We start from the raw sequence: 15,321 nt of genomic DNA on the forward strand, positions 1-15,321 counted from the left end.
ACCCACCCCTGTTTGAAGTTGTCTGCAAACAACCTTTAGTGATAGGAAAGGGGTAATGGCTTTACACTGAACGAGGGCAGATCTAGATCAGATACAAGGCAGAAATTCTTCACTCTGAGGCTGGTGAGGCACTGGAACAGGTTGCCCAGAGAAGTTTTGGATGCCCCATCCCTGAAGTGTTCAAGGCCAGGCTGGACGGGGCTTTGAGCAACCTGGTCTAGTTGAAGATGTCCCTGCCCATGATGGGGAGTTGGAATTAGATAATCTTTAAGGTCCATCCAATCCAAAGCATTCTGTGATTCTATGATTCCTAATACATACTGGACAGTATCAGTGGAGGATATTGCTACATCCACATCTCAGTAAAATTTTGCTCTTAATAGAGCCATATGTGATAAACCCTAATTAATTATTCTACATGGAGAATACCTGGAAAAATCTACTGTATAAATTAAAAACACCTCACGCAAATGCAGGTATTGCAATAACGATGCTATATAAACCCACTCATAATTTTCAATCTAATACAGCTAGGGTTCCACAGTCAGCATTTTTTAAACCTTGGTGTTACCACTGTAAGTGTAAGAATTAAGCATCCTACCTTGTGCATCCTGAACTAGAGGAAACATTTGAAATTTCAAATTCTGAAAAGTGTTCAGTGCAACGTCTTGGAGACTATCTGTCACTGGGCAGATAAATTGTAGACGGTGGCAAAGTGCCAGATTCATGCCCTGCATTATCAGCCTATGTCGTTTCTTTTGAAGGGCTCACTTCACACACAAAAAAAACCAGAAAGGAGAGGTAGCCAGTTTGCATATTCTTTCAACTTCTCATTTGTGATTGCTTGCAAATATGCTACCTGTTGGCTGTTGAGCCTGACTGCACAATATCCAGAAAGCACTTTTACTCGAATCTGAACTTTGTTTGTAGAGGTCTGGATGTCTGTTTGTGTCATTTCTGTAAAGCCAAAACCCTGAAAGAAGCATAAAAGTTGTTTCATGTAGCTTATTCATTTCTATCTAATACATCTTACCCATGCAATATAAATAATGATTGCTTCAAAAAGCAAGATGGAAGTGCTTACAAAATAAAAAGTCTCCTCAGAGATACGAGTACAGTAATTACAAAGAAAACTCCATCTCCATTAAAATGTTTTAGTGAAATTTTGAGATATCTCTGAACAAGCAGAAGATAACAGCTGGTGTTCAAGGGCACGTAGGAAGGCACCGAAGAAATCCTTCAACCAGTAGATGTCACTGGAGGGATCTCGCTGGGTTTGCAATGCGAGCTGTGGCTTTTCAGTTTCTAGCTAGTCTTTTGATGCAAAAAGAAAGGAAGACAGGCCTCATTTTCCTGCATCTTTTTCTTAAAATAGTTTCTTCACAAATTGGGGAGAAGTAATACTCCCTGCCACGTACGTACCATCCAACTCTAGCATCTCTAGGGGAGTACATGCGTTTTGGGATCTGATTGAGTTTAAATTATGCTCTAATCTGAGAACAAGCCGGACCTATGAACTCTGTGAAACTCCATCGTGTAAACAGTTGTACGTGTCCCAGTCTGCCAACTGTTTGGTAAGCTGGTATCCTAGTTACATTTCAGCTCTCATTCCTAAAAAGGATCAGCTCTTACATAGTTTGTCTTTGCATCAGCAGCAGAACAAGGCCCTTGTAAACCCCAAGTAGCCTACTTCAGTCTCTGGTTTACCATGTTCCTGATAAGAACCTCCATAAGAAAAAAAATGTCCTCTTACTTTGCACAAAGCATGCACAAAGTATGCACATATATGACCTTTAAGAATATACATAACGTAATACTGTATTGGACTGGTATCCAATCTTTTTATAGTGACCAGCATTAGATTCTTTAAGAAATGCCACACTGAATAATTGCAGTATAGCCAGAAGTAAGACAAATAACTTTCTAACCCCAGCAGTCACTGTTCAGCTTAAAATCTGAACCTGGGATGATCATATTTATATAATATGATTTTAAATTTTTTCAATAATGTATTTTTTCCCTTTTTTAAATTTGTACCCTCTTCGGCCTAAATAAATGCTTTGAGTGAATTCCAATGTTAATAATGCTATGTAAGAAGTATGGCTTTGTTTCTCCATTCAAAGTATTTTATTTACTTCAAGGTTATTACCTTGTTCCTCTATCCCCAAATGGTAAATACAGCAGTCTGATTTCTCTTCTCTATTACACTCATGTTTCCTTTCTAAAACAAACAGTTTTAAAGAAGGTAAGAAAAAAACCCCACAAATAACCTGCTTATGCTATTGCTGGTTTTCCCAGGACTTTCAAGCAGCTTTTAGTTATTAGGGCCACGATTCAATGAAAAGGTTAAATATGCATATAAATTTAAATCAGTAAGTATGGATTAATCATTTTCACTACACTTATAAGCAAGTATTTTAATGATTCAGAGCCTATCTTTTTGTCTTTATTATTGCATCTCTGTACTTTGATGGGTTTTTACTTTTGTCGTACTCTGACAGTAATTGCTGGTCTCCCAAGATCGTGGGTCATACAGACCCAAGAACAGGACTCATCTAGTAGATGCCAATGAATGAATGTTCACTCCGTGACCCAGACACTAAAACCAGGTGTAAGAAGGATCACAGTGCTGAAATACCAACTTTTCCCCTGGATGCAGAAGGGCTGAGTTCACTCAGCGCTGCACCCGAGTTTGGCCCCTACAAAGACTTATTCCAGACCTTGGCAGGACAGCGTGCCCAGTCCAGCAGTTTCTTCTGCTCAGGTCCTCTGAACCAAGCTCCACATTCAAGATTGCAGCCTGACTTCCCACAAGCAAAGGAGCATCCCACAGCTGCTGTGGTGGGACTTCTTTTCCATACTTCTTTTCTTCTTAGGGGGTGGTGGAAGGAAGGGTGCTGTAGAAGAACTTTGTAAAAGTGCAACAATAGCAGGCATAGAAAATGATGAAGCAACTCCAAAAAAGCAAATGACCCTTACCTTGTCTTTTGCAAAACAAGCAAAAGCATGGAATGTCAGTAGAGGCAGAAATAAGATATGCACTGCACACCTGATAGAAATTCTGGAAAATATTGTTTAGTATGAAAATGCAGATCAATACCTCTTCCATCATACGCTGTTTAGAGCTCTTTGAGACAAATGTCATTCCTTTGCAACTCCCCTGAACTGTGTGTAGTTACAGATCTACTTCTGCCCCAAATGAGTAACTCTCCTAGTTATTTGTAAATGACATTGCTGTAAGACCATGCCTGAAATTCGTCTGTCTTGAAATCACCATGCCTAATTACACTGATGTGCAGTTTTCAGCACATTTAAGGCCTAGACATCCTAAACCCTATGTGGCGGGCTGACCGCGGCCGGAGGCCGGTGCCCCCGGGCCGCTCCATCCCTCCCCTCCCCAGCTGGGCCGGGGACAGAAAACACAGCGAAAGGCCCGTGGGCGAGAGCGGGGCAGCAGCGGTCACTCATCCAGGGCCCGTCCCGGGCCGCGCAGGCTCCGCCGGGGGACGATCCGGCCCGTGGATCGCCGAGCGACCCCGAGGAGGGGCCGGGGCACTGCACCCCGCTCCCAGACCCCTTCCCCCGCCGCTCCCCGCTGCCCGGCCGCAGCTTCGCTCCCCGTTTTCTCTCCCTCCCGCCCCCGAGCGGCGCGGGGGGACGGGAACGGGGGCTGCGGGCAGCTCACCGCCCCCGGGCTCTGCCGCTCCCGCCGCCCCGGGGGGAGGCCTCCTCGCGCCCTGCCCCGCTGCGGCGTGGGGCCTCCCCGGGGGCGGGTGGGGATCTGCTCCCCCGTGGGGCTCCGTGGCCGCGGGGGCACAGCCGGCCTCTGCCGGGGCTTCCCCCGGGGCTGCCGGGGACCCTCTGCTCCGGCGCCCGGAGCCCCTCCTGCCCCGAGCCGGGGGCCGCAGGGCCGCTCCTCTGCCCCGGGCTCGCTCCTCTCCCCGGCCGCGCTCGCACGCTTTGTTTTCCCTTCTTCGCCCCGTTCCCCGGAGCCGCTGCCCCCGTGGCCGCTGGGCTCGGCCTTGGCCGGCGGCGGGTCCGTCTCGGAGCCGGCTGGCGCTGGCTCTGGCGGCCATGGCGGAAGCTTCTGGCAGCTGCTCGCAGGAGCCGCCCCTGTACCTGCCCCCGCCACCAAACCCTCCACACGCGAACCCGGTACACCCTCACAAGACAATGTATTTTGGGGGGATTTGCTCCCCAAAAAAACTCAGAGAAGCTGAAAACGCACCGAAGTTTATACATACGACTGATACTCTGTGAAGAGGTGGTCTGAAAAAACCCCCATTTCATAAAAACTGGCGCAAGTTTATGTATCTTCACACTAACCATCGCAAACCTCCCTCCGGAAAACAAGAAGGAAGCAACAAGCTATCAGAACTACTCTGAGAAAAGGATGGAGAAGGTGGCCTCCTGAGGACTCTTCCAGGCATGTTTTGGAAGTTTCCATGGGCCAAAGTCTAGTATTCTATCACAGTAGAAGCAAAACACAATATACCAGCCCATGCCAAATGTCGGTTTAAAAAATATTTAGTCAGCATCTTTTTTCATGTTGAAATTACAATCCTATTAAAACAGCTGGACTTACCGTTTAACAGGGAAATTGTATCATTAAAAATCAATTATTCATGAAGAAGTCCTTGGAAATACCAGACACTAAGAGCCCGACCATGAACCCAGCCTAAGCCAGGCCTTGATTTATGCTCTTGTGATTTCAAGGCAACCTCTGAATAGATGTACCATTTACTGAGACAAATAAAGTGACTGACAGTGGACTTACGAAAAAGTGTCTCTGGATGGTACAAAACTGTATCAGATAATGTTATAACCTGTGGGTTCAGAATTGTAGACTAGTAAAAGGAAACTTGCCACGTTGTTGTGGGGGTAAGGGAGCCTTTAAATAATCAGAATAAAGCACAGCAAGACACGATACCACCATTTCTGTGACGCCGGGATTTCATTCGCACTGATTTTTGTTTGTTTGTTTTGCTGTTTCAGGTGCAGGTCTCAGCGTCAGTGATAATGAATCTTGTCATGGCAGCCAGGACGGCAGTAGCATGGCTAACTCCCAGATTGTAGAGCTTAGAAGAATACCCATAGCAGACACTCACCTCTAACTCCACAGCTTGCTTGGGGTTTTTTTTGTTGTTGTTGTTGGTTTTTTTAACTCAAGCCTCAGTATTTTTATATTTGTACTCCCTTTTGCACTAAAACACTATATGAAACTGTATAGTAGAATGCTGTGAGCTTTGCTGAACGTTTAACAAGGAAAGTTTGCTTGAAGTTTTGTATATCATAAAATAAACTGTACATTTTTTACAGTGGCTGATCATCAATAGATCCCGTGGCAATTGGCCTAGATTTGTATCTTGTAGCTAGATGACATATTTCACAAACTGTAGCTTTTTAAATTAACCTGTACGTGTAACACTGATTAATAAAAACAGTAGAGTCCGTTTGATACAAACAAGTCTGTTATTTCTGCTCGCTGCTTGTGGAGCTGGAAGATATGCAGACACCCTGTTGGACAGAAAAGCTTTTTAATTACACAGTTGTTCTAAGTTTTCCTAAGCTGCACTGTTGTCACTGGTCTTTGAGTACCCAAATCTGTGAACTTTACAAATTCACATAAAGATGCAGTCTCCAGACAGAAAGCTTGAAATTTAAATTGTGATATGATAAAATATGCAATGATCTGAAACAAACAGAAGGAAAGGGAGATGAAGGACAAGAGTGAAACCACTGGCAGCTGCATGTTGTTGACAGCGTTACCTTGCTGGTTTCATAATATGAAACTTTCTCATTCTTCTCACAGTCAGAAATAAGGCAGAATTCCAAAGACTTGAATTTTCTGTTAATCTCTGTGGGTGCTACACTGATATCCCTGTTCTGATGAAAAGGTTCAAGTATTGCATTATAAACAGAGTTAGATCAGTAATCTGGGGTCATAAATGAGCAAGAAAAGTTCCTCCCTTGGAAACAAAACTACAGAGGAAGTATTTCAGAACTGAGAGGGGGAGGCAGGCTGATCTGGTAGGAATCATTAACTCTGCTTCTGCACAGACACTCTGGTAGAAAAACACATTAAAGCAGGAGACTAAGGGAATTTTCCTCTGAACATTTCTGAGCATAGTATAGAAATACAGTAAATGAGAAAGCAAGCCTTTCATACCTTCTTCAGGAACTTGCCTAAAAGCTTAGTGCTGGGCAGGATCTGAGCAACAACCTCTCCCTTTAAAAGAAAACTTTTGTTATGGAAGCCTTTCTGTGAATTTTACTACAGTGATATACAAGTTTTTCTGTATCTAATTACTTGCTGAGCCAAAAAAAAAAAAAAAAAGCCAAACAAACCTGACTTTCTGTGTGTTCCCGTTCTGTAATAGCTGGTAGGAATGCACAGCTTACAGTCATCACTCACATTCATAGCAGACATAATCTTTAAGGTCTAATGCAAAAGCATTCACAGACACAGCAAACTATTTCTAGTCAGCAAAGCCCTTAAACAAGTGCTTCTCAAGCATTTGAATTGATGGGAAATGAGAGTATGTCTATATTTAATTAGTACACATTCTGCTGCATCAAGTTGTAGATTTCTGACTCCCAGGGATTTTGTTGACCCTGTTTATGCTGGTCATGTTACGGAGCAAACAGGGACAAGTCTTTGTGGTCAGTGGCGAAACTTACTGGGGGGGTGAAGGAGAAATGAGCCCTGCTTCACCGTGGGCAATACCCAGAAGCACAGGGCAGTTGGGGAGACCCATGTGCCCGTGCGGAAGGGGAAACGTTCTGCATCTGAAGCATTGTGCGTGACTTTATAGAAGAGTGAACCATCTAATCATATTTCATAATTCACTTTTCTGACCATACCTACACCTGCTGAAAAGGGACATTCTGGGCACTTGAATGAATTGCAGGTATCATCAAAATAAATCTCTCAGTCTGGAGTTAAAATTAGTTTTGGGCGCTTTGCAATATAGTGACAATCTACTTTTTTAATTTCTACACAGGAAACCTGGCTCTTGAGGAGTTTTTTATTTTATTTAATTCTTCCTGAATCAACTAAGATGAGTATTGTCCATTGCTAATACCGTCCACCCACTAAAGCCTTAACGTGAAGCCTGGCCCTGCAGAATGATTGCAACATTTGCGCAGTTGCAAGAGAGTCAGGGCTGTAGCAGATGTCTCATTACTCGCAGTACATGCTACTACATGCTGAGAGAAAGCTTATAAAACAAGGATGTTTTTTTGATTTTGACTCACCACCATAAATGTTAATACTTCATGTCACTTCAACTTGTTGCACAACTGGCCTGGTTAGGGATTTACCGTGGATGCATCAGCATTTTCAGAGTAGATCAGAAGGATGATGTCCGCTGCCAACATTTGTTGAATTTTAAATCTCTAGGTGGTGCTCATATTGTTTAAGATCATGAGATGAACTGTGTTATTGTTCTAGAACCTTGTTTTTTTTAAAGAAAATACTCTGTCTGTAGGAAATTCAGTGTTTTAATAGCACGGGTGTCTCGCTCCTTTTTGCTGTTCGTTGAGCAGGCAAAGATTGAGATGGGAGCATCTCAATCAGAGATCTCAATCAGAGCTTTGTGCTCTGCCTCAGATGTGCCCGACAGCCACACCTGGACGGGAGTACCTTACAGTTGGCTTGACTTAACCTAACCAGACTGAAAGCCTCTTGTGGTTCCCTGGTCTCGGGCATTATTTAAAATTTGATGGAGAGTATAAACATTTCTTTGTTTCTGTGAGGCAAGTGAATCCACAGCTAGATAGCTTTCAAACCAAGTGTTACCACAGGGCCTGCCATGCTAAGATGACTTAACGTGTTCAACTGTTTGCTTTGTTCCTGTGTAGTGAAGAACATCAGGACACTCGCTGCCTTTGCTTTTTCTCCTATAAAAGGAGCCATAATTTCTCCACAAGAGGCCATTTTCTGTGTTTTGAGGGGTAGAAGGAGCTGAGGTTAACATGGATGTAACATTTCATACTTTTCTGTTTGAAGAATACCCCTTTTCCAGACAAGCTTCACCTACAGCTACTTAAATATGTGTGTGTATCAGATGAACGAATGTGCGTGTTTCAGGAGTTTATCGCCACTCGTATGCCAGCATATTCAAATTCACTATTTTAAAAGATGTCTGAATGTATTTCACATTCAAGTGTGTAACTGGTGAAAAATGCTAAGTTCGACAGACATCTTTAGGTGACATTTTAGAGAAAGCCAGTGTGGAAGATTCTGGTTTCACTTTTCTTGGTACATATCCAAAATAAGTTAATTTGTGTCAGGGACCTGCACAAAAATATTCACAGGTTTTTTTTTCTTTAGAACCCAGTTGAGAGCCCCAATATATTCATGTTCTGTCTCTACCATGCAAATGCTTAGTATTGCAATATCCTACATCCAAAGTCATCATCCTGCCGAGAACTTCACAGCGAGAGCTTTGATCTGCAAAGGATTAAATTGTATTGAGAGCTTTACAGCAATAAAGTGCCTATGTGCTCAACATAAAATTATGTTAAACTGAGTGATCATGCAGAGGTTTGACAAGAAAATTGCTTAAGTTCAGGCATATCCTGCCTTCAGATACATTTCACTATAGCTCAGCCTGTATTGTAGACGTCAAGCGACTACTGTAGATTCTGCTTCACCAGCACAGGTGTTACCCAGTAAGAAATCAGAATATGTGCTCAGTTTGCTGGCAGCAGAATTTGCTCCCATGTTACTTGTACAGCAATAACATACAGTGAAGATAGCACATGCAAGTTTGGGCTCATCTGCTCAATTCAATATATACTTCTGTTAATTTTCACAGAAAAAAACAGAATTTCCATTTTTCATTTTATTGTTCAAAATCATCTTCTATGCAATAAATACTTTGAAATAATTACAACGTAATACTCTTGTATGCAATAAATACATAGAAATAATTGCAACATAATACTCAAGCAGTATTGAAAGCAATACCTAGGACTAATGACGTGCTGACACTGAGAAGATGGTTGTGTAATCTGGCCTAAATGGTAGCCCAAAGAACCTAAAAATGGTTTTGGTTGGTTGGGTGGGTTTTAACCAGGTCAAAGTTGTGTTCATGGTAGAGACAGAATTTTCACAAATACACAAGATTTGGAGAAAATTATGTATACTTTTTTTTTTTGTTCTTACTGCATTTCAACTATTTTTGCAAACACAGAGACTAATGTGGCATCTCTTTGGTCCTGCCATTCTGCTCAGCGTCCTCAGGAACATGAGTGCTTTGCTTTTCCTGGAGGTGATGGGTTTACTCACAGGATTACTTTGCCAGTGGCTTGTACTACAATCTACCAGAAGGACTTTCCCAGATATCCAGAAAAGAGAAATGTATTCTGGGAACTGTGAGCACAGAGCTTGAGAGTATAGATTTAATAACCCTGACACCACTCCCTACCTCAAGTGTACAGCTTGGACATGGCCCCAGGAACATCTCATAACAATGGCTGGTGTCAAAAGTGCAGGGAAGAGTGTTTACTGAAGCTGTCAGGATTTCCCCCAGTTCTGCAGGTAGGCTTTGAAGACAGTGTGGTCACTCCTCTGCTGTAGCACTGATCTGAGCACACAGTGATTTTATCCAGGGATGCTATAACTTCCAAAATCTATCATCTTCAGTGTGTCTCTACTCTTCGTGCAGAACAAACAGCAGCATCTGGCCTATCTTTTGGTGGTTCAAAGTATGTGTGAAGCACAAGTACATGTCACCATGTTCACACAGACAGAAAATAATCATGGGACATAAGAATTTAATATAATAAAAATAAATTCAGTTTCAATCTGGAAGCTGAAACACTGCGGTCCAGGTTATGAAACATGTTTCCCTGGAAACTTTTTGGCTCCTGCTTTGCAATTCCTGAACCAAAGTTAAGCATGTGATTTCCCAGTTTCCTAACTGGAAAGAGTCACAGGCACGGGATATACAGTTGCCAGCAGGGGTGCAAGAAAAGGGGGGTGCCTGAAATCTCCCTTTGCTCTCAGCCTTCTGCAGTGCACAACCATATGATGCACCACCTTCATCCCCTCTATGCAGGACACACCATGATGCTGCTGCCTCAGATCTCTCTGTTCCCCACGGTGGGGAAGCAGAGAAGAAAACACAAAGATTTTCCTATCTGGCAAGGACCAGACAGATTCCTGCTCCACCTGCACACAGGACCATATTTCTTTTTGCTTTTGGAGAAGCATATCCTGGAGGTTGGGACAGGGCAGGGGGGAAAGAATGGACAAACAAACGATGACCTTGCTCAAAATCCTTCTTGTGCCCTGATAAAGGGAGATAGCAAGTTGTTCCTCACCTTTAAGTGCATGCATGTGGTTTTTCCTGCAGGACGGTAACACGGTCAGCCCCACCGCCTCTGTTGCGGCACACAGGTGATATCTGCACTAGCGACTCAAAAAGGGTTTGTTCTTTGGTGCTTCAGCCCCAAAATGAGCCCTGATCATGTCTGTTTTCCATGCCACAGGTATTGCTTGCAACACTCCTTGCAGCAGAAATCTAAAAACACCCCACTGACCGACTTTCTTCTGATGAAAGATTGACCCTTCTTCCTGATGTCCTGCTTGTCCAGCATCTCACTCGCTGCCACTGACCCACATTCCTCCCCAAAGAGACTCTTTACTCACTTATTCTTTCTAATAGCATTGGCCGCAATAGCAAACGGGCTTGTGCTCCCTCGTCCTCAGCCAGGCCTTTGAAAGGGCATAATGCCAAAGGTGAATTTTCTGGTTTTCTGTCTTGTAAGAAGGAACAAGTTTCTTTCTTAATTCTTTGTTGTTCTGCAATTACCGTGTTTTGTACCTTCTGCTGGATAAGGCCCTAACGAGTCACAGCCTACACCAGCAAAAAACACTTGAGACGATCCTCAGAGTGCAGCATATGCCTGCTTGGCTATTTGAATGGTAAAATACATAGTTCACTGGTCAATGTGTCTCCACCCATGTGAATCCTGTGTTCAGCTATTGTCTGTTTTACACTTAATAAACCTGATCTAGCTATTTTAACTGGAACTTCCTGCAAGTTTTGGGACATGCATGCTCCCTTGTGGTATCTCTGGATTTTTCTGTCCCGGCCAATGCTGAATGAAACCTTGCCTGCCCTGAGGCACAGCCGTGCACAGGCAGTGGAAACTCTCCATCCCAATCATTAGACTAATCTCAAAGTCTAAGAGGTGAGTTTGAATTTGGCGGGGCTGCAGAGGGCCTCTTGTTTGTGAGCAGTTCTCTGATTAGCTGTCTAATGTATAAAAGGTGAGGGGTCTAGAGCTTCTGGCATCCCTTACATGTGCTCTGGGCAGTTCCTTGGAAGGGTGAGAGTAGGTACTCCTGGCAGGAAGAAAATAGAGATGCAGAGCACAAGCAAAGAGGAGAAACTGCTGAGAGCTTCCTTGCCTTCATTTTTTCACGTTTTCCATCATGCAGTCACTTCTCACTATTTCCATATGCATGATGCCTTCTGACGAGCATTGCATGCTGATTCAGAGCACCTAAGGCAAGCTCTGCGATTCTCCTCCAAGGACCATGTGCCTACAGCTTTTAGGTTCTCCTATCTTGAGAGCCAGATTAATAAGAATCATGTTAATTTACAGCACTAAGGGTCTTTTCAGGGTTAAGACTGTATGAGCTGCTTATATTCAGTGCTGGCAGAGACCTCTGTTACACGTTAGAAGACCTCTAATCCTGCTCCTTAGTGGACTAAGGTTGACTTATGGCAGCGGCGTGGACCATTGCTGTTTGACCAGCTGGGAAACAGTCTACCGACCTTAAAAACCATGCTCTACTGTGGGGTGCAGAGCAAGGACCAGAAGGGCACATGCCAGGCAGTTACTAGCAAGCCTTCTGATTTTCAAATGGAACAGCTCATTACAAACATTGGGAGATTAATATTAAAGATAATCTTCCGAGCATGGAAAAGAATCCCACCTAGCCTCAGGAGATGGACAGCTAAATCCTCGGAGCCAGTATACACAGTTATGCCATCTGACCCCAGGGACACAGACCTTGTTTTTGAAAGCAGCATGCTCTAGAGGAGAAAGTAAATGGAAAAACAATATCATCTTGCTTTCTTAACCCAGAAAAGGAGCCTTGAATGTTCCTGAAAACAACCTTTTTTTGCAAAGGAAACAAAAGTGAGATTTTTCGGCTCCTCATAAAACTGAGGCTAACACGATTAAAAAATGTCATAGCTTTCTGAAACTGTGTGAATTAGCAAAGAAACAAAGTATGCATTTCTATTAATGTCTTCTCTGGTTATATTCTGGTTATATAATATTATATTCAAATACTCTCAGAAATACTGTTAGAATTCCTTTCTTCTTTGCAGAAGTACTAGCCAACAAAAAGGCAGTGTTTTACATATCATATGAAGTAAGATAACATCTAGATCATAAAACACAAAGTTAGTGCCTGTGGACCACAAGTGTTCAGAATTCGTTAGTTCTGATTAATTGAACTGCTTGTTACTTATTTTAACCTGTTATCTACTCTAGAAGGAAAATTGTTGTGTTTAAATTAATTAAAGCCCCTTATTTTTGTCTTATATGAGATTTATATTAGTGGTGGCAATACATGTTTTGCTCAAAATTAGGTCCATTATTTCTCTTTTCCTGGGGGAGAGGGAAACAAAGGCATGCTTAATTCCTTGTGCTGGAGAGAGAGCTTCTGTATTGTGAATAGCTCAGTATGTTATGAATTAGTCTTAAACTTAAATAAATAAATAAGATTTTAAACAAATAATACTTCTTGGATTTGGGAGGGGAGGTTTGAAAGTGAGATGTTTGCATGTCTGTATTTCTATAGAAAGAATACAGAGAGCAGGAAAGGATGGGGGGTGTTTAATCCCATTAAGTGTGAAGAAGAGTGTCTTCCTGGTAAGACCCATTCTAGGCCAAAACTAAAAACATGGAAAACAAATCAGTGACAGTGGGTGTCATTGTCTTAGCTTGATTATGAGCAACTGCAGGATTTGGCCTGGGGTAACTGTTTTCATTTGTACTGGCAGGGTACACTCGGCAGTGACTGCTCTGCTGCTTCTCAAGGTCGGATCCTGATCCAGTGGCTCTCAGAAAATATTTCTTAACATCAGATTTCACTGGCTAGAATTTATGTTTTGTATTTGCAGGCACGAAAATCTGGTCTTAACTGACCCGTGTTGTGAACATAAATGCTATTTTTGGTTTGTAGGTGGAGAAACTGAATCTCCAGGTCTCCCATAAAACCTGGCATACAGCGTCAGTCAATTCGGTGTGAGACGGGGGGGTGTGCAACCCCAGCAAAGACAGCAGAGTGCAGTGACTGACACGGCGGTGTTAGAAAGGCTTGACCTGATCGTGGATGACCGTTTTTATTGATGTATGACTTTGCGCTCAGCCGCCCACCTGCAAGCCTACGTCTTGGCATGAGCTTGGTCTCAAATACGAGAGAGCTTGGTGCGTGTCCTTCCTGTGGAGCAGAGCGGAGGGAGCCGGTGGGCAGACAGAGCCGGTGGGCAGAGGTGTCTCCTGCACCGGCGGCGCAGATGCATCTGGCAGACCCGGCTCACTCGCAGCCCTTGAGCCGTAACGCACGAGCTTCACGCTTTTGCCTGCCCACCTGCCATCCTGTGCAGTGTCCCAGAATCAATGCCCTTAATGCTCGCCTGCCCTTGGCTTTCCACTACAGAAAACCACATACTGAAACCATCGCCCTCATTTCTGGCTAGGACTTTATTAACGTGAAGTTCACCATCCAACTCCCCACATACACCAGACATGCACACAGCAGAACTGACCCTCCGGGAGGTATTTGCATACAGCAGAGACAAAACAGATTTTGCTTCTCTCACCTCCTTTGCCCAAAGTCTCACTTCCCCCTTCTCCTGCAGCCACAGTGACAGCCTGGGGCAATGCCCAGGTGATGGCTTGGATCTTCTGCCTCTCCCAGTCCTCGGGGGGACCATGCTGTAGGAATGATCTTCTTCCAGAGGACTATTGCTGGCATCCAGATTGCAGGTCTAGGTGGGACAGAGATAAAACATCGCAGTGCCCATGCTTCACGTGTCTTGAGGGTGGAGATCTTGAAGAAAAACTAGTTTCATCTGGTCAAATCCACCTTTATATCTTCAGTTTGTGCAGTCTCAATGGATCGTGCAAGTTCCAGCTACATTCTGGATGAAATGTGGTTAATTGTCTAGACCCCGAGGGCATGCATGTGACCAGCATGTTAGGAAAGAGCTTTGGAAACTGGTCTGGCACCAGGTGAGAGGGGGAGAGGACTTGGGAAGCTCCAGGTCTGGGCTCTTGAGGCCCAAAAGGCAAGGAAGAGAGAACAGGTTAGCTTGCTGGTGTCCTGGGATCTTTCCAGGTCTCAGTTTTAGCCAGTAGCAAGGCTACCAGGAACCCTCAATCAGTTGCACAATGTGGACCACCTGGGCCCATGGCAGCCTAGCCCACAGCCCAGGATCAGCAAAATCTGACCTGGCTTCTGTGTAAGCAGGACCTGGAGAGTGCATGGATGTGAAGCTACCATATCTATAGGCTCTGTGATACACACTGGACAATTGGTATGTGCACAGTGCAAGTCAAAGACGAGCATCATGTGTGTTGCAATGGCTTGTTGTGGTGGATGGAGAGTTAGAGTCTGCTCCTTGCCTGCTGTAGTTGCCTCCTGTAGAAAGGACACAACTGGTTTGAGCCCTCCAGCTCAGTGAATTCAGATTTTGGTTTCTTCCAGAGACACTATTTTTCTTAAGTTCCAAAAAACTTAAGTCCTCTTCAGGCAAGAGTTCCAGGGTATCACTGTTGTCAGTTTGTATAGAGATGGTGAAAATTATTAATAATACAAAACAGCAGCTTACTGTGATGTTGCTATGGTAAGTAATAAAAATGTGAAGGTTTTTCTTTGTGTCAAGAAGACAGAAAGATACACCAAAAATACACATATTATTAATGTCTGATTAAATGCCTCTTGCTCTTGATATGACTATAATTTTCACCATTCAGTAAGACAGTGCACTATCTTTACATATGACTAGTATACTCTAGAATGCCTGACCTTTATTAAAAACAAACAGGCTTCTCAATTTTAAAGGAAGAGGAAAGGAAATTCTATAGATAACATGCTAGGTTCCTTTTTTTTTTGTTTGTCGTTGTATCTTTTTTTTTCTTTCATACGTAACTGTGTCATCGTTGAAGTAAGCACTGAACACTGCTGCACTTCATCCCATGCAAATACACGGTCTTTAACATCATCTAAAGATCAAGGTTACATTTTTGCTTGGAGGTAATGTAATAATATTTGTTTGGAGTTTG

At 43.5% G+C, this 15,321-nt stretch overlaps 1 protein-coding gene across 1 annotated transcript in view; it reads left to right on the top strand.

Annotated features, from left to right (window-relative positions):
• Positions 1-5,114, top strand: part of ADGRV1 (adhesion G protein-coupled receptor V1) — a gene marked incomplete at its 3' end in the record, with an annotated part of 281,727 nt that extends 276,613 nt beyond the window's left edge. The window contains exon 90 of the mRNA XM_082012794.1: positions 4,996-5,114. Coding sequence (XP_081868920.1) covers positions 4,996-5,114 — 119 coding nt within the window. The remainder of the gene's footprint in view (positions 1-4,995) is intronic.
• Positions 5,115-15,321: the final 10,207 nt, after the last annotated feature.

The sequence above is a fragment of the Phaethon aethereus genome (genome assembly GCF_964289735.1).
Source record: "Phaethon aethereus genome assembly, chromosome: Z".
In the NCBI taxonomy this organism is placed as follows: domain Eukaryota; kingdom Metazoa; phylum Chordata; class Aves; order Phaethontiformes; family Phaethontidae; genus Phaethon; species Phaethon aethereus.